Genomic DNA, 20808 nt, shown 5'->3' with positions numbered 1-20808 from the left:
ACTATCGCCGGAAGCTCTGGACGGGGCACTGTTGCCGGACACTCTGGACGGGGCACTGTTGCCGGAAGCTCTGGACGGGGACTGCGCACTGAAGGACTGATGCGTGGGGCTGGCTTAGGAGGCACCAGACTAGGGACACGCACCACAGGGCTAGTGCGAGGAGCAGGAGCAGGACGAGCTGGACTGGGCTGACGCACTGGAGGCCTGGTGCGTGGGGCTGGTACTGGAGGTACCAGACTGGAGACACGCACCCCAAGGCTAGTGCGAGGAGCAGGAACAGGACGTACTAGACTGGGCTGACGCACTGGAGGCCTGGTGCGTGGTTTTCGCTTTGGAGGCACCAGACTAGAGACACACACCTCAGGGCTAGTGCGAGGAGCAGGAACTGGATACACCGGGCCATGAGTAGGCACTGGAGGTCTGGAGCACACCTCCTGCACAACCCGTCCTGGCTGGATGGTAATAGTAGCCCTGCATGAGCGGAGTGCTGGCACAGGGCGAACTGGGCTGTGCAGAGGCCTGATGGCTGCCGTGCGTAGGGCAGGCGTAGGGTAGCCTGGGCCTAGGAGGCGCACTGTTGGCCAGATGTGCTGCGCACGCACCCTCCTTCCAGGCTGGATGCCCACTCTAGCACGGCACTTGCGAGGGGCTGGGATCGCTCGCACCGGACTGTGCGTACGCATGGGCGAGATCGTGCGCACTTCCGCATACACCGGTGCTCTCCACTCCACACGCTCCCCATAATAAACACGAGGAGTTGGCTTAGGGCTCACCCTTGGCCCAGCCAAACTACCCGTGTGCCCCCCCAATTTTTTTTATTGGGGGTGCCTCTCAGGCTTCCTTGCCAGCCATGTTCCCGCATAGCGTCCCCGGTCCTCTTCAGCCTTCCTCCATGGTGACTCACCCGCCAGTATCTCCTCTCTCCTGGCTGCCTCCACCTGTTCCCATGGGAGGCGATCCCTTCCGGCCAGGATCTCTTCCCACATGTAGGATCTCTTGCCGTCCAGGATGTCCTTCCATGTCCAGTCCTCTTTACAGCTCTGCAGCCGCTCCTTCCTCCGCTGCTTGGTCCGTTTGTGGTGGGTAGTTCTGTCACGGGTGTCGTAGGGATTGGACCAAAACGCAGCGGGAATATGTATACTCATCTTATTTTTTATTGAAGGAAAACAAAAATAAACACGTATGCAAAAACAACGACGAAACAGTCCTGTAAGGCTACTAGGCTATACAAAGAACAACTACCCACAAATCCATAGAAAAAACACCCCTACTAAATAGGACCTTCAATTAGAGGCAACGAGGAACAGCTTCCTCCAATTGAAGGTCAAAACAATAAACTAGACATAGAAATAGAAAAAATAGAAAATAGAACATAGAAATGCAAAACATAGAACACAACCCAAAAACCCCAAAACCCCGACAACACAAAACAAACACATCCCTGCCACGTCCTGACCAAACTACAATAACAAATAACCCATTATACTGGTCAGGACGTGACACACAGAAATGGTGGTGTAGCAGTAAGATCAGAATGCTGTGAACCAAGAGGTTGTGAGTTCAAATCCCAGGTGAGAACATATTGAATAATAATTACTGTTTAAATAAACATACTCAATGTAATCATGTATGTCAAATATGTAAACTGAAAACACTGCGTGATGTTCTGGGGCCACCTAACGACTCGTTTCTTATTTTTTGCCGGGCATGACCTATGAAATCTCATGTGAAAAATATTGACATGTGAAAATTTGAATCCACCTGTGAAAGGTTATGTGATCACATGAAAATCAACATTTGAAACTTCATGTGAAATATCATCACATGTAAAGTGTTACAAAACAACATGGTTTCACATGATTTCACATGTGAAATAAAATGTTACATGTGCAAAACGTGGAAATTTCACATCTGAAATCATGTGGGGTTTTTTCTGTAAGGGAGGGTCAAAAAATGAGAAAAGGAGAATGTTTTCTTAAGAGAGACAATACAAGGATTGACAAGACTAAAAGGAAAAACTGATTTAAAAATCATGGGTCACCTTACTTTAAACAACAACAATGTGAAAAAATAGTATAAAACTGAATAATTTACAGTGGTATCTGAGAGAATAACTGTATAAAACGTTTTTTTGTCATTCTTTTAGTTAATAGTCTTATTTAAAAAATCTTACATCAGTGATTTAATAAACGTGATATCATATTAACCATTAGAACATCCTTTTTTGTGTTCCTGGCATCTGGGAACTAATCACCTAACCTGCATGTGTTTTACAATATAGAAAAATTGTGGGATTATTTTTCCTTTTCAAGTTGTTGTTCGCTCACAAAGTTTGCAAAGGGGTTCTGCAAAGGGTTCTCTTTCAAAGCTTTACCACTACAGACCACTTTTTACAGACCACTTTTTTTTATTTTCCTTAAGTCGTCAGCTCTTTGCACAACAAGGTGAGTTTTTCTTTTCAAAATACCACAGAGCATGTAAAGAGGTTCGGGGGGGGGGGGGGGGGAGAAAGTTAAATAAAAAGCTCTTTAAAATGGTATTTATAAAGAAAAAGACAAACAGTGTCCCTGTTGAAAATAAAAGCATACTGAAATCCATTCTGATGACAGTTGGAAGAATGCATGGCTTTATGAAGGACTTGAGCCCCATTTTTGCCATATCTTTTAACCACGATTATTTACTTAAAAACACAAACGAGGGCCCTAGTCTGGCATTGTGGACGGCAGTCCTTTGATTGGGGCTCTAGGCTTGAATTCTTAACTAATAAATTGTTCCACGCCTTTGTCTGAGGCATTAACGGCAGTGGTCTGCGTTTTTCTTTCTCTAATCTCAAGAATGTGCCAGCCTCTTGAGAAGCACAGGGCTTCCCTCCTCTCTGAGAGTGGGCTCCTCATTTTGTTTTCTTAGAGGGCTCCCCAGATTGACAGGCCTCATCGTTGGGCCCTCTCCTCAGCCATCTGTTTGCACTGATTCTGTCCCAGCACATCAAAGTCAATCAAAGCCGCAAAGTATTTTAAAAGACACACACCCAACCATACAGTGTGTGAGAAATAAGGATAACTTTCATCGACCCCACAGAAAAAGATTGTTAGGAACTCGTGTGTTTGTGTGTATGGTTTTCCATGTTGGGTGACCTGAGATGGATCCCTTAGCTCAGAGCACAGGTATGAGCAGCTTAGCTTTGTTCAGCTCCAGCTCTGACAACGGCTCGGTGAGTAATGTGTTCGAAGCCTTCAGTGCCATCTCTTGACATCGAAGGAATCACCTGTAGTGAATACAGAAATCACAGTTCAAAAAAAAATTTGCTGGGCAAGAAAAGATTATTCTGATTTAGGTCAAAAGGAACACATCAACATGACTATACACTGTATAGTGACGTGAGAGATGAATCCAAGTTGACCATTGTGACTGGCTGGGTATTGTGCCACAAGAGTGTATTAGCCCAGTGAGCGAAAGCCTAGGAATTATCACAGGGAGCTAATACAAGACTTTGAGTTTCAGACAAGGTTACTCATGCAAGAGTTGTTCACCGAACCACATCTGTTCCAAATGCATCTATAGCTTACAGTGTGAACCAGTGCTTTTTACAGTCTCTGGTGTGAACCCATTAAATATCATAACAGAAAGATTAGATGCTGTTGATACAATTCATCAATTAATATTTAATTTTTTTGTAATTTAGCAGACGCTCTTATCCAGAGCGACTTACAGTAGTGAATGCATACATTTCATTTCATGCATTTAAAAAAAAAAAAAGAATCGTACCGGCCCCCCGTGGGAATCGAACCCACAACCCTGGCGTTGCACACACCATGCTGGCGTTGCAAACACCATGCTCTACCAACTGAGCCACAGGGAAGACTAATCATGGAAGAAACAGCATTTTAGGATGTGTGAATGTGATGATTGGAAAATAGGTGTAGTAGGTCTGCCTATCAAGTTCAACTCCTGAAGGTAGCTAGACAGTCAGGGCTCAACAACAATAAAATCCAAACATTATTATTATTATCATCATGCCATTAGATCCCTGAATACAATTTGTTTTAGTAAAGCAGCCCTATAAAAGCAGTCTCTTTTATTAAACTTTTAGGCAGTAAAATCTGGGTAGCCTGGTTCAGACCAATGATGTGTATAAACCTTGGATTGCTGATGCTATGTATTGGTCATTGAGGGGTTTTGAAGCCACCTGTCAGCCATATTGGCACTCTCCAGTAGGAGAGAATGGAATTCCACAATATTTCAATTCAATCTTTCAAGGACAAAATTATGTGTATTTAAGTATTTTTGGATGTAGTGAGGACAGTAACAGTACTCTCTTTTTATATTTATATATATTTTTAATTATTATTTATTTGTATGTTGAGCTAACATCATTTTAAAGTATGCAGTAAGGTGTCTGAAATAGAATAAATGTGTCAAAAACTAATGTAGACATTAATAAATGCATTTTTATAGCTTCCAAAATCTTTCTTTTTTTTTTTACAATGGAGAAGTACCAAGATGGCTGCGCAGTGGCTTCAATATAGCGCAACCGTCAGTCATCCAGGTTTAATATAGGCTATATTATTGATTCAGACACATTTTTTTTAAACGAAACGCTTACTTGGTATCAAATCACAATTTCAATAATGTAGCCTATACTGTGCATTCGGAAAGTATTCAAACCCCTTGACTTTTTCCACATTTTGTTACGTTAGAGCCTTATTCTAAAATCGATTAAATCGTTTTTTTTTCGTCAACAATCTACACAATACACCATAATGACAAAGCAAAAACTGTTTTTTTAGACATTTTTGCAAATGTATAAAAATAAATAAACTGAAATGTTACATTTACATAAGTATTCAGACGCTTCCTTCACTCAGTACTTTGTTGAAGCACCTTTGGCAGTGATTACAGCCTTGAGTCTTCTTGGGTATGACACTACAAGCTTGGCACACCTGTATTTGGGGAGTTTGTCCCATTCTTCTCTGCAGATCCTCTCAAGCTCTGTCAGTTTGGATGGTGAGCGTTGCTGCACAGCTATTTTCCGGTCTCTCCAGAGTCCTGAAGAGTTCGGGCTCTGGCTGGGCTACTCAAGGACATTCAGAGACTTGTCCCTGAAGCCACTCCTGCGTTGGCTTGGCTGTTGTCCTGTTGGAAGGTGAACCTTCACCCCAGTCTGAGGTCCTGAGCACTCTGGGGCAGGTTTTGAAGGATCTCTGTACTTTGCTCCGTTCATCTTTCCGTCGATCATGACTAGTCTCCCAGTCCCTGCCACTGAAAAACATCCCCACAGCATGATGCTGCCACCCCCATGCTTCACAATAGGGATGGTGCCAGGTTTCATCCAGATGTGACGCTAGGCATTCAGGCCAAAGAGTTCAATCTTGGTTTCATCAGACCAGAGAATCTTGTTTCTCATGGTCTGAGAGTCTTTAGGTGCCTTTTGGCAAACTCCAAGCAGACTGTCATGTGCCTTTTACTGAGGAGTGGCTTCTGTCAGGCCACTCTACCCTAAAGGCCTGATTGGTGGAGTGCTGCAGAGATGGTTGTCCTTCTGGAAGGTTTTCCCCATCTCCACAGAGGAACTCTGGAGCTCTGTCAGAGTGACCATCGGGTTCTTGGTCACATCCCAGCCCTTCTCCCCCGATTGCTCAGTTTGTCCGGGCGGGCAGCTCTAGGAAGTGTCTTGGTGGTTCTAAACTTCTTCCATTTAAGAATGATGGAGGCCAATGTGCTCTTGGGGACTTTCAATGCTGCAGAAATATTTTGGTACCCTTCCCCAGATCTGTGCCTCGACACAATCCTGTCTCAGAGCTCTACGGACAATTCCTTCGACCTTATGGTTTGGTTTTTGCTCTGAAACCTTATATAGACAGGTGTGTGCCTTTCCAGATAATGTCCAATTAAATTAATTTACCCCAGGTGGACTCCAATCAACTTGTAAAAACATCTCAAGGATGACCAATGGAAACAGGATGCACCTGAGCTAAATTTAGTCTCAGAGCAAAGGGTCTGAATACTTATGTAAATAAGGTATTTCTGTTTTTATTTGTAATAAATTAGCTAAAATTAAAAAAAAACTGTTTTCGCTTAGTCAGTATTTTGTGTTAATTGATGAGGAAATGTTTTTTATTTAATCCATTTTAGAATAAAGCAAAAGGTGGAAAAAGTCAAGGAGTCTAAATAATTTCAAAATGGACTGTATGTCTAGCATGTAGAAAGACACCTGAAATTACATTAAACGATTTCTAGCAGGAGGTACAAATCTGTTGTTCTTCCCCTGAACAAGGCAGTTAACCCACTGTTCCTAGGCCGTCATTGAAAATGAGAATTTGTTCTTTGCTGACTTGCCTAGTTAAATAAAGGTTAAAAAAAATGACTAGACAGGTTTCCATTGACCTAGGTTTATTCGACAAAAGCAATGTCGCAACAAAATAATATTCCGACATGTGTAGGCCTAATGGAAACTGCAAATATAGGAGAAAGATTGACACTTTTTTTTAATGAATTCGACAGTGGTGGATTTTGCTTTTGTTTATGCGACGTTCATGTGCTACTCGGAAGTAGGAAACTCTGAAATATACAATTTGTTAACTAGTGCTACGTTTAACGAATCAGCAAGTCGAACATTTCAGAATTTCCTTGTTCTGACTAGTATGTGAACGCGGCAGAACGTTCTATATCGCAACTAATGGAAACGGCGTTTTTCGAATAAACTATGAAGGTACGCGGGGCACTTGATCACGTAACCATAACGTTCCACTCTACAATTCATTATATATGTCTACTGCTTGCAAAGTCAACTTTTTAACTATAAAAAGTATGTTTCTTTGCAGAACTTGGATTGTCCTGACTTTCAAGATTCTCAGAATTGTGTCGCCTTGCTTTTCTGGTTGGCTGGCAAGCTTCACCATCCAATTATTTCTGATCTACAGGAGTGCATGTTTCACCTTGGCACGGACCATGGTAATAAATTGGCGCATGAAAATGATTAGAATATGGCAAATAGCCTATTAGTCAATGATTGCATTCTATCCATGCTGGCTTTCTCAGGCTACCTGAGACATTAAACAGATCGGTGGGAGGACATACAGGCTGTCGCCAATTTATCAACGCTCAATTTGCCTAAATGGGTAATGAAAACACTTCAACCACTAGGCTACATCTCTATTATTCCGTGCTATCCGGGATCCTTGGGACAACGCTACCCCATTGAAGTTGACATTTAGAATGGTTAGGGTTTCGGGTAGGGATGTTTAGGGTAGCATTTTTATTAGACACTAGTAGGTTTTAGAGAAAATTAGATGTATGTGACGTCATTTTTATTTTATTTTTATCGACAGATAAGCTATTCAAATGAAAACGCAGCCTAGCAGGCACTTGTCACATATGTTTTCTATGCGAACTTTGTAAATGTTGACTAAATATCCCTGGACAAGGTAATGGAAACAAACCAAGTTTTCATCCACAGTTTTTATACTGTATAAAAAAAATTATGACAGCTGTGATGGAAACAGGAAGTTTCGGTACAATTTGTTTAATGCCGACAAGATAATTTGTTCGTTTTACATGGTGGGATCTTTTTGTGCCAGTAAAATAAATTATGCAAAAAAATCGATTGAATATTACACAAAATATTGATATAATAACCATCATATCGAAGTAAACTTGGAGTCACGAGATGGTATGGTGTGTGGTCCTCCCTCTATGACTCGAGAAACCATGCAGTTTAGCCTATTAGGCCAGGGGTTCCCAAACGTTTTCACTAAGGGGCCAGGGGTTCCCAAACGTTTTCACTAAAGGGCCCCCCTTCCAGCATTGGGGAACATTGCTGACAAATTATAAATAGTTTTCTAAAGTATGCAATGACTATCATGACAAGAGGAACTACCCAATTTATAAATTGCACCTTGTGCATTCTACTATTACAACTTTCAAAAGTAAGTTTAAAGCCGGACTGAGTTCATAAAAAAAAGAATAATAATGGGGGAGAAGGGGGGACCTCCGCGCCACCCCTGACGACCCTTCGCGCCCCACAGTTTGGGAACCACTGTTAATTAGGCTACAGATTAAATAAATGATGTTGAACTTCACAGAGTGGTGAAAGTGCACGGTGATCTTGATGCTCCTTTCAAATAAATGTCGAGGGTCTTATTCTGGTGACATGACGACCGAAGCTTGACTTCCGTTTGACAAATACAAATATTCTCGCTCTTATCCATAATAATAATCTCATCACGTAGACTAGCCTACCAGCACAGTATCCGCGAGCAATTGGCTAGAGTGCACGTGCCAAAACCAGAGTATGCACATTTGCTATTTTCCCAACATTTTTTTGTGACCAAACTATAGGTCGAGTTGAAAAAAATGCGATGGAAACACATTGAACTTTAGATTTGTATTCAGTAGACTACAGTAAAATGTAAGCGAAAAAGTAACCTACATTTGGTGTAAACTACGTCATCACGCACTGATTTTTATCCACAAATCCGTTTGGTAGAAACACTCCACTGGTGGGAAAATGTGCAGAGAGGAGGTGATGGAGAGGAGGTGATGGAGGACTGCCTCCTTGGTTACTAAGTAACGTAACCATACAAACACTACCTCTAACAGATCACAATGCGGAAGGTTTGAATTTTACTCTTTGGTCTTGTTTTCCCCGATTAATTTCGCTCATTTAATAGTTTTTGCAACAATTGTAGCAAGTGTCCTTTCCCGACACTCTTTCAGACGCATGCATATTTAGCAAGTCGTTTATGTTAATTTTCTTGTAGCAGTTGCTTAGCAATGTAACAATGTAACGTTAGCTAGTTAGATTGCTAACTAACAAGTTACTTGGGCATCATCTGAGTGAGTGACATTATAGTAACGTCTTCAGAAACGCGCGTTATGCATATGATCTGAGAAACAATGTTTGAAAATAAGAAAGTGCATTTGTCATAAACAATGCATGAATTTAGATTTTGGGTCCAACCATAGAAATTGATATGGGTATGAGTCTTCGAAGGGCCCACACGTAGCCTATTTGTCTGTAATAAAGCAACAGAACAGATGCATGTCCCATTTCGCTAAATACTTTTTTCAACGTGTGTACATTTCCACAATCGAAGGTCAGATTTACAAAGTCAAGCTTTCCTCTCATTTTACAGGGTTTGAACTCAAAAGCAACCAGTGGAAAGTTAGCAATCACCTCAGTTGCCCTTCAAGACCATATTGCACGAAACTTACTGCTTCAGAATTTGTCACCGTGTGACCCTGTGAAGACAAGATGGTGCCGAAGAGCCTCCAATGAAACACACTGCAGACGAAACCGTGGAACTGTGAAACAGAAAGGGCCCCAGCAACATGATGGAGAGGAGAAAGAGTATGTGCTCGACCCAGCAGCTCCACCACTGACATTAGGTAAGCTAGCAATCAATCAAATGTATTTTATAAAGCCTTGTTACATCAGCAGTTGGGAACTAGTTCAACAACACTTTGGGAACAAGGAGGTCTCATTGTGAGAGATGAGCTATTATGTATGACATTTTTCATTTGTTGTTTGATATTGGGTTGTTGTTTGCCGTTGTCTGCCTCTCCAGCCCAGAAATTGGGTTTGGTGCCATCCCCGGCAAGGAAACTGACGGTAGATGAATGGAGTCGGGTCAAATCAAGGTCTATTCATGAAGGGGACTCCAAGCAGCCCTGTGTGATCTGCAGGGAGGAGTTTCGCTTACAGACTCAGGTATTCCTCTGTACACAATACCTGGTGTTTATTCTCAGTCAGTCAGAGGACTATTTAAAAAAAAAAAAAAAAAAAAACGTTTTCAATGTTCTTCACCCCTCTAGGGCAGCCCACTCCCCTTCCCAAACACTCTCTCTCCCCCTCCCTTAGGTTCCTGTGTGTTCTAATCTGTGTAGACAACTGTACAAATTTACCCATACTGCCTTGGAACTCAACTGTGACACGACGATGTAGCAATCAGTGTGTTACTGTGAGGGTCGTTCAGTCTTTTACACCTTTCTGATCCCCTTTTAAGATGCCAATCTCCTGAGGAATGCAGGGTAGAGTAGACGGCCTCACAAAGCACAGTTTCCATAGATGCACGTGTAAATATTAATTTGACTCGAAGGAACATTTTTAATTATAGCCTGCTAACAAAGGAAAGGGACAAATGTGAATCTTTGTGGATTTGTTGATCTGTTTGACAAAAACATGTTAAATGGGTTTGTTATTAGTGAAACTACAATTATTTGAAATTGTATTATAAGACGTTTAGCCATTTTTGCAGGCCTAAATCATTTCCATTTCCTTCATTCATACATCAGTTATTGCCGATTATGATTTCAGCTATTTAACACTTTACTAACACCAAACACAGACCATACCCACCACAGACAATCCTTCCGAGGCCTCCAACTGCTTTTAAATGCAAGTAAAACTAAGTGCATGCTCTTTAACCGATTGCTGCCCGTACCCTCCCGCCCGACTAGCATCACTACTCTGGACGGTTCTGACTTAGAATATGTGGACAACTACAAATACCTAGGTGTCTGGTTAGGAGTAAACTCACATTAAGCCTCTCGAATCCAAAATTAAATCTAGAATTGGCTTCCTATTTCGCAACAAAGCCTCCTTCACACATGCTGCCAAACATACCCTCGTAAAACTGGCTATCCTACCAATCCTTGACTTCAGCGATGTCATTTACAAAATAGCCCCGAACACTCTACTCAGCAAACTGGATGCAGTCTATCACAGTGCCATCTGTTTTGTCACCAAAGCCCCATATACTACCCACCACTGCGACCTGTATGCTCTCGTTGGTTGGTCCTCACTACATATTCGTCGCCAAACCCACTGGCTCCAGGTCATCTAAAAGTCTTTGCTAGGTAAAGCCCCACCTTATCTCAGCTCACTGGTCACCATAGCAACACCCACCCGTAGCACCCACTCCAGCAGGTATATTTCACTGATCATCCCCAAAGCCAACACTTCCTTTGGCCGCCTTTCCTTCCAGTTCTCTGCTGCCAATGACTGGAACGAATTGCAAAAATCACTGAAGCTGGAGTCTTATATCTCCCTCTCTAACTTTAAGCACCAGCTGTCAGAGCAGCTCACAGGTCACTGCACCTGTACATAGCTCATCTGTAGCCCATCTGTAAATATCCCATCCAACTACCTCATCCCCATACTGTATTTATTTATTTATCTTGCTCTTTTGCACCCCAGTATCTCTATTCTCTACTTGCACATCATCATCTGCACATCTGTAATTCTAGTGTTAATGCTAAATTGTAATTATTTCGCCTCTATGGCCTATTTATTGCCTTACCTCCCTACTCTTCTACATTTGCACACACTGTGCATAGATTTTTCTATTGTGTTATTGACTGTACGTTTGTTTATGTGTAACTCTGTTGTTTTGTCGCACTGCTTTGCTTTATCTTGGCCAGGTCGCAGTTGTAAATGAGAACTTGTTCTTAACTGGCCTAACTGGTTAAATAAAGGTGAAATGATAAATCAAATAAAAATGCCATGTAAAAACATTCAGAAGTGGCTCAGAAACGGTCTCTCGGTTTCCCAGTCCTTCATATTCAGCCTCTCTCTGTGAAGCTTGTAGCCTGTAGGGTAAAGCAGACTTTGCTTGCAAGAGCTAAAATTCACTCCAGTCTAATGGCTTGTCGAGCTCCTAGATATAGATTGTGCACTGCAGGGGGCCCTTTCACTGGTGATGGAGTTTGTTGTTTGGGCCAAAAACAATGGGAAATCAATATGGCTCCCCCTGCCCTGCAGAGCTTTGAGTACACTGGTTTGTGTGTGCCAATCACCATAGCTGGGGCTGCTGTCTCCTCTCTCCTTGTGAGTGCAGACGACAAAAGAGTCTGTGGGAGGTGGAGGAGAGGAGACTGCAGCCCCAGGTCCCAGCCCTCCCAGCATGGGCTCGCTGACTCCCACTGGCTCCTGAGCAAATAGTACACCACACACACACACACGTTATGTTCTTCTATCCTCATGGGGACCTCACATTTATTTCGATTCAAAATCCTATTTTCCCTAACCATAACCTCAACCCTAAACCACTTACCCTAATTCTAAGACTAATTGTAACCCTAAACCCTAAGCTTAAAATAGTCTTTGTCCTCATGGGGATGTGGGGACTATTGGATAGAAGACCCACACACACACACACACACACACACCTCTCACAGGAATCACCAAAAACACTTAAGAGATGTTGAAAACCAATACATACACACCAGCATACCCAGGAGGCTCTGCATGCCACAATCATTTCAAAACGACAAGTCATTCAGTGAAATGCCAAGGGAATTTCAGACGTATGAGGGACCGAAAAAAAAAAAAAATCTAGTTAAGGCTAAAGCTGATTTAATGAAAATATAACTATATAAGTGATTGTAATGCATAAGATTCAACAATTAACACTAATAATGATATTCATATTGTGTCTAGGTTTTGCTCTCCTGCTCCCATGTGTTTCACAGAGCCTGTCTGCAGGCCTTTGAGAGGTTTTCAGGTAGGAAGTGCTGTCCTATGTGCAGGAAGGAGCAGTATGAGACCAGAGTGATCCACGATGGAGCTCGCCTCTTCAAAGAGAGGTGCGCCATCAGGTAAACATCTCCAGAGAATGGACTGCATGTTTCCTGGAATCAGATTAAACCTCGCCATGGACTAAGAAGCATACTCAATGGAGATTCCCCACTGAGAATGATTTTTAATCCAAGACTAATTTTAGGCCTAATCTACGTACAGGAAAACCAGACCTTATTGATCAAGTTACCATGTTCACCCTGTGTTAGGACGGTATCCCTGCTGTTTTACCTACTTAAATGTTTTTCATATCGTCAATGATAGAATTCAAGCGTGTTGGCGCGGCTATGTTGTTCGGAAGTGGTACAGACATATGAGGAAAACAGTTCCCCCAAAAGACAAACAGCTACGACGAAGATTCTTTGAGACAAAGGTAATTTTAACAACTGTGTCATTTAGGAGCAGGGTTGTGATCAATTCATTTTCGATTCCGTCAATTCAGGACGTAAACTGAAATTCTCAGAGATACATTTTTTGGGGTAATTTCAGTTGATTTCCTGAATGGAAAAGCAATTCAACCCAACCCTGATGAGGGACTGATATGTGTATTATGTACACTGATTATGAAAGATGTAAACATCAAACCTCTGAGAAGGTTCCACATCAAGTACAGTTGAAGTCTGAAGTTTACATACACCTTAGCCAAATACATTTAAACTCAGTTTCTCAATTCCTGACATTTAATCCTGATAAAAATTCCCTGTCTTAGGTCAGTTAGGATCACCACTTTATTTTAAGGATGTGAAATGTCAGAATAATAGTTGAGAGAATGATTTATTTATTTCAGCTTTTATTTCTTTCATCACATTCCCAGTGGGTCAGAAGTTTACATACACTCAATTAGTATTTGGTAGCATTGCCTTTAAGTTGTTTAACATGGGTCAAACATTTCGGGTAGCCTTCCACAAGCTTCCGACAATAAGTTGGGTGAATTTTGGCCCATCCCTCCTGACAGAGCTGGTGTAACTGAGTCAGGTTTGTAGGCCTCCTTGCTCGCACACGCTTTTCCAGTTTTGCCCACAAATGTTCTATAGGGTTGAGGTCAGGGCTTTGTGATGGCCACTCCAATACCTTGACTTTGTTGTCCTTAAGCCATTTTGCCACAACTTTGGAAGTATGCTTGGGGTCATTGTCCATTTGGAACCAAGCGTTAACTTCCTGACTGATGTCTTGAGATGTTGCTTTAAAATATCCACATAATTGTCCATCCTCATGATGCCATCTATTTTGTGAAGTTCACCAGTCCCTCCTGCAGCAAAGCACCCCCACAACATGATGGTGCCACCCCCGTGCTTCACGGTTGGGATGGTGTTCTTCGCTTGCAAGCCTCCCCCTTTTTCCTCCAAAGATAACAATGGTCATTATGGCCAAACAGTTCTATTTTTGTTTCATCAGACCAGAGGACATTTCTCCAAAAAGTACGATCTTTGTCCACATGTGCAGTTGCAAACCGTAGTCTGGGTTTTTTATGGCGTTTTTGGAGGATTGGCTTCTTCCTTGCTGAGCGGCCTTTCAGGTTATGTTGATATAGGACTCATTTTACTGTGGATATAGATACTTTTGTACCTGTTTCCTCCAGCATCTTCACATGGTCCTTTGCTGTTGTTCTGTGATTGATTTGCACTTTTCGCACCAAAGTACGTTAATCTCTAGGAGACAGAACGCGTCTCCTTCCTGAGCGGTATCACGGCTGCGTGGCCCCATGGTGTTTAAACTTGCGTACTATTGTTTGTACAGATGAACGTGGTACCTTCAGGCGTTTGGAAATTGCTCCCAAGGATGAACCAGACTTGTGGAGGTCTACAACTTTTTTTCTCAGGTCTTGGCTGATTTCTTTAGATTTTTCCCATGATGTCAAGCAAAGAAGCACTGAGTTTGAAGGTAGGTCTTGAAATACATCCACAGGTACACCTCCAATGATGTCAATTAGCCTATCAGAAACTTCTAAAGCCATGACATCATTTTCTGGATTTTTCCAGGCTGTTTAAAGGCACAGTCAATGTAGTGTATGTAAACTTCTGACCCACTGGAATTGTGATAGTGAGTTATTAGTGAAATAATCTGTCTGTAAACAATTGTTGGAAAAATGACTTGTGTCATCACAAAGTAGATGTCCTAACCGACTTGCCAAAACTATAGTTTGTTAACAAGAAATTTGTGGAGTGGTTGAAAAACGAGTTTTAATGACTCCAACATAAGTGTATGTAAACTTCCGACTTCATCTGTAGTTCCTCTACTTACTATATACTGAACAATGCTATGTCGGGTCAAAACCTGTGCTCTTATCTGGTGAGTCAGTCCACTGGTGACTACCAGGTCACATTGCCGAGGCTTTCCCCACTCCTATAAGCTTTTGTCCCAAATGGCACCCTTTTCCCCATAGTGCACTGCTTTTGACCAGAGGTAATAGGGTGCCATTTGGGATGCAAGTCTCCATTCTTCCTGAAACTCACCCGCCGGACATTCCTCACCTATTTAGCAGTGGACTTTAGGTTGCCGTGATTGACGGACCGACAGCAGATCTGATCTCAGGTCAGTGTGGAGTGGACACGGGCATCGGTGGAGGTGCAGGGTAGGGGAACTCAACTCTCTAAGCAGCTTCAGAGGGCCTTTGATGCCATGTGAATCATACACTGTTTGTAAACTAATTACGGAGAGTGTGTGTTTTGGTCAAACAGTCTGGACATTCCAGGGTCAACACAAAAGCAAGGGCCCACTGTGTGTTTGTCTGTGTGCTTGCACCCCCCCCTCGGAAAGAGGGGGTTGAGGGAGGGTGCATATTTGTGGCAGGTTCCCTGGTTGTCATTTGCACTGGCTTTCTTCACTGTCCCACTTAACTAAAATATTCCACAGGATTTTACTTTGATCTGAGGACAGAATACACATTATAAAGGGGTTTGTCCTTTCAGCTTTGGCTGGCTGTTGGTGGGTTCCAGCAACTGGATGGGGGCCTATCGACACTAAGGCCTCTGCCTTCTCTAGTCTGTGGCTCCCTGGAAAAGGATAGATTGCCACCTAGTGAGACTGAAATCTCCCCCTCCACGGTGCTTACTTACCTCTGACTGTAGTGGCGATTTGCAGAGACACAGCTGAATAGTAAACACACTTGAGAAGCACATATAGTGATTTTACTGGTATATTTACCGTGTGAGCCTTGGGATGTCTACCAAATGCAGCCTGTTCCCTATATAGTGCACTGCTTTTGCATTGGGCTCTGGTCAAAAGTAGTGCACTATATGGGAATAGGGTTCCATTTGGGACGCAGACTTGGTTAGGGGTCCATTCCATCACTAGCCTTTCTGATGGCTAATTAAAGAGAGGCCACTCATGTCTCTCTCTAGAGCTCTCTGTAATCAATCAGAGTGCTTCAGTGGGTTCAGAGAGACCGATATTACGAGTGACACCTTGATTACGCCCAACTTGTAATGTGCTCGGAGAGGTCAATGTCCTACCCACAATCCCCTTCTCTCATCCTCCATCTATAAACACTGCTTTAGCATGTCACGTAAACACGAGCAGCAATTTTATTGGTCTAATTAACTCTGTTGGAAAACATTAGCCCCATCCAGGATCCCATCCTGGTGACGTCAAGGATGGGGATTGTCGGCTCCTTCGAGGAATCTGGGACAGAGTAGGACTTCCTCCATCACACAGAGACAAGTTGAGTCCCAATGGCATCCTATTCTCTATGTAGTGCACTACTTTTGACCAGAGCCCTGTGGGCCCTGGTCAAAAGTATTGCACTACTTCGGGAATATGGTGTAATTTGGGAGTGTCAACATGTCTGTCATCCTCACGGTAAAGCCGCAGTTTCCCCCAGGCAGCAAAGCCTTTAAGATATTCTAGTTTTCAGTCTTATCAGGTGATTCCAATGACCAGCTTTCCATTTTTAGCTTTTTGAGGTCCGACCCTAAGTCAACACATTAAGGAGGATAACTGCTGACATCAAGATGGATTGAGGTGAGACAACGCCATTCCCTCCCCCATTCCTTTGTTCCCCTTGCTCCGTCCCTTTTCCTGTCCTCTGCAGTGAGACGAGGCAAAGTTCACCAGGGCCCACGTTGTTTGCCTTCGCTGTGGAAAAGTCAGCCCGTAAAACCTCATCTGAATGCTTAACAGTTGTTTAATTAGTGATAAAAGCCCAGCAATAAAGTACTTGGGATGTCACTGTGACAGGAGCGAGCTCGGTGGGGCAGCCTGAGGGATGGCCTTTGTGTGTATGTTTGTGCCCGTTTCCCAGCACCAGCTATCTTTTCACTGGTTTCCATACATTTTCCTTGTAAGTCTGAGACGTGTCGGTATCGACCTGGCCTGTTAAACAACTTGACTTTGTCAGCAGGCTTCAAGCATTACAATACAGCACCAATTATATCTGATAGAAAAACAGAACTCTATTTGGTGTCCAATTGAACGATGCCCCTTTTGTGTAACTAAATTGTTTCCAATTAGTTTCAGGAGTTGAATGACAGCTTTGTCCAATACTGTCATACGGACGTAGAGGCTTTCCTGAACGATATCGACCAGTCGGTGTCATCGAGCAGAAGAGTGTTCCATCAGTTTGAGAGTGAGCACGTCTCGGAGCCGAAGGAAGACGACTGGCAGAAAATACAGGAAAAGGTTTGGAATAGGGTTGCACAATTCCTGTAACTTTCCCAACATTCCCAGGTTTTCTGGAAATCTCCACAGGATTTCTGGACAACATGAACATTTTGGGAAAGTTACCAGAATTGTGCAACCCTACTGTGGAAAATCTCACCATACAAATACCACGGTGCACTATCAAAAAGACTCTCATGAAGTCCTAATCCTGGTCTAATTCTCCCTGTAGCCATGCCATTCATTCAACATGCTAATGCTTGTCCAGGAGAGGCTGTGCTGCAGCTGCTACACAAAGTCAAATCTCCTAGAAATGATCATTCACTTTTTTACAAATGAATGAAGGAAATAATCCTCTGTGTTTACAAGAAAACAGAGCCAGTCTAATAATGCACACCAGGCCTTTCATCGCTCCGTCTGAGCCATCTGTACTGTGGTTCAAATTGAAAAGAGATCTAGATTTGCTGTTCCTTAGGCTCTGTTGTACAGTATTTAGGTCTTTTCAATGCCAGCCAATGGAGTTTCCCACAATCCCACAGGAGGTGGAAAAGGGTATGTTTAAAAAAAATAAAAAAAAATATGTAATCTCGTGTTAAAGGTTGTGCGCAGGGCAACAGGTGTTGCTCAACCTCGACTCCTCGAACCAAACAGTGAACTCACAGCGTGTTTATCGCACACCGTGCACCTTCCTGGTGAAGGTAAACACCATAAATGTCGCAAAGCTCATTATCAAGTGTTTAAGCCTTGAGCGCGTTGACCGTTTTCTGAATAAAGGAAGTTAATTATTGGTGGAGCTGGAGTAGATACCTGCCCCACAACGGTATCGCAGAGACACACAGCCAAACAATCAAGCTTGTGTGACACGCTAAACCAGATAATGTCCATTGAACTTAAGATAAAAGGGTGTGTATGGAAGCTATTGTGAGAGAAGATAGCCATTATAAATGTCTGGTAGCAGGGTTGGGGTAAATTTCCTTTAAATTCAGGAAGTAGATAGGGTTGGGGAATCAATGTGGTAGTGTGGCGGTATTTTATTGAAGACGGCTTTTATTTTGGAATACTGGTCTATCCCTACAGCCCTGTCTGTCTCCACTGTCACAGGTCATCCAGAGAGATACACGGGACTGTCCCATCTGTCTCACCGCTCTGTGCAGCGCCAGACTAGAGACGGAGGCAGGGAGGACACTCGCCCAACACCACAGCAACAGACGCACTGTGCTCCTGTCCTGCTCACACCTCTTCCACCAGCCCTGCCTGGAAGCCTTCGAAGCCTTCTGTGTGGACGGCCGACCTACATGTCCTCTGTGCAGGTCTCCCTACCACAAAATACTGGTCTGACCTCAGAATAGTTTATATATAATTGTAAAGACAGTTGGATGTAACTAAAACACACTCCTACGTATTTATTTGGACAATGAAACGAAAACTTTTAATTTGGCTCTATACTCCAGTATTTTGCATTTAAGATCAAATGTCTTATTTTAGTGTTTATATACATGTTTCACTGTTTAGAAATTAAAATACTTTGTCTAGTCCCCCCATTTGAATGTGTCATAAGTATTTGGACAAATTCAGTGTATTAAAATGTCAAAAGTTTAGGATTTGGTTGCATATTTCTAGAACGCAATGATTACATCAAGCTTGTGAACCTACAAACTTATTTCAGATTATGCCCAATAGAAATTAATGGTAAATAATGTAGTGTCACTTATTGTAAATAAGAATAGAATGTTTCTGAACACTTCTACATTAATGTGGATGCTACCATGATTACGGATAATTATGAATTAATCGTAAATAATGAAAGTTAATGCATACAATGGCTTCGCAAAGTATTCAGACCCCTTGAATAAATAAATCCTCAGCAATCTACACACAATGTCCCATAATGACAAAGCAAAACGTTTTATTTTAATGTTTGTAAATTTTAACAGAAACCTTATTTACATAAGTATTCAGACCCTTTGCGACTCGAAATTGAGCTCAGGTGCATCTTGGTTTCCATTGATCATCCTTGAGATGTTTCTACAACTTTATTGGAGTCCACCTGTAGTAAACTCAATTGACTGGACATGATTTGGAAAGGCATGCACACCTGTCTATAAGGTCCCACAAATGACAGTGCATGTCAGAGCAAAAACCAAGCCATGAGGTCAAAGGAATAGTCCGTAGGGCTCCAAGACAGTATTGTGTCGATTGGGACAGCTCTGGGGAAGGGTACCAGAACATTTCTGCAGCATTGATGATTCCCAAGAACACAGTGGCCTCCATTCTTAAATGGAACAAGTTTGGAATGAACAAGACTCTTCCTAGAGCTGGCCGCCCAGCCAAACTGAGCAATCAGGGGAGAAGGGCCTTGGTCAGGGAGGTGACCAAGAACCCGATGGTCACTCTGACAGAGCTCCTCTGTGGAGATGGGAGAACCTTCCAGAAGGACAACCAGCGCTGCAGCACTCCACCAATCAGGCTTTTATCGTGGACTGGCCAGATGGAAGCCACTCCCTCAGTAAAAGGCACATGACAGCCCGCTTGGAGTTTGACAAAGGCACCTAAAGACACTCAGACCATGAGAAACAATATTCTCTGGTCTGATGAAACCAAGATCGAACTCTTTGGCCTGAATGCCAAGCGTCACATATAGAGAACCTGGCACCATCCCTAGGGTGAAGCATGGTGGTGGCAGTATCATGCTGTGGGGATGTTTTTCAGCTGCAGGGACTGGGAGACTAGTCAGAAACGAGGCAAAGTACAGACAGATCCTTGATGAAAACCTGCTTCAGAGTGCTCAGGACCTCAGACTGAGGTGAAGGTTCACCTTCCAACAGGACAACGACACTAAGCACAGCCAAGACAACACAGTAGTTGCTTTGGAACAAGTCCCTGAATGCCATTGAGTGGCCCAGCCAGAGACCGGACTTGAACCCGATCTAACATCTCTGGAGAGACCTGAAAATAGCTGTGCTGCAACGCTCCCCATCCAACCTGACAGAGCTTGAGAAGACTCTGCTGTAATCGCTGCCAAAGGTGCTTCAACAAAAGTACTGAGTAAAGGGTCTGAATACTTATGTAAATGTGAGTTTATTTTTTATAAATGAGCAAAAATGTAAATTTTGCTTTGTCATTATGGGGTATTGTGTGTAGATTGATGGGGGGGGAAAAAAAATCAATTTTCGAATAAGGCTGTAACGTATCAAAATGTGGAAAACGTGAAGGGATCTGAATACATTCGGAAGGCACTGTAGATATACTCTAGAAAATGCTAACCTGTTACTTTAATGGTGAAAGGTTAGCATGTTTTGGGGGCATGATCTTTCTGCATCTACCTTTCTCACTCATGATTCATGATTATCCGTAATCATGGTAACATCTACAATGTATAAGTATTCAGAATATGGGACCAAATACTAAACTTGACAATTTACCACACTAAGTGAATTTGTCAATACTTATGACACCTTCAAAATGGAGGGACTAGATACATAGTGCATTAATTTCTAAACGGTAAAACAGGTATGAAAACACCCTCAATGTGACATTCTGTACTGTAGTATCGTAAAACGGTTGATCTCAGGTCAAATGCTGGAGTATGGAGCCAAATAAATTATATATATTTCTACAATACCTCCAGAATTTAA

General features: G+C 42.6%; 1 protein-coding gene across 1 annotated transcript; it reads left to right on the top strand.

Annotated features, from left to right (window-relative positions):
* Nucleotides 1-8529: 8529 nt before the first annotated feature.
* On the top strand, nt 8530-18708 carry rnf32 (ring finger protein 32). Its single transcript, XM_014180668.3, has 7 exons — nt 8530-8613; nt 9135-9387; nt 9567-9709; nt 12440-12597; nt 12842-12950; nt 17027-17194; nt 18275-18708. The coding sequence occupies exons 1-7, from the start codon at nt 8605-8607 to the stop codon at nt 18509-18511; spliced, it is 1077 nt and encodes a 358-aa protein (XP_014036143.3). The 5' UTR covers nt 8530-8604; the 3' UTR covers nt 18512-18708.
* The last annotated feature ends 2100 nt before the right edge of the window (nt 18709-20808 follow it).

The sequence above is a fragment of the Salmo salar genome, chromosome 29 (assembly GCF_965601325.2).
Source record: "Salmo salar chromosome 29, fSalSal1, whole genome shotgun sequence".
Classification (NCBI taxonomy): domain Eukaryota; kingdom Metazoa; phylum Chordata; class Actinopteri; order Salmoniformes; family Salmonidae; genus Salmo; species Salmo salar.
This window is presented reverse-complemented; position numbering and strand designations above follow the sequence as displayed.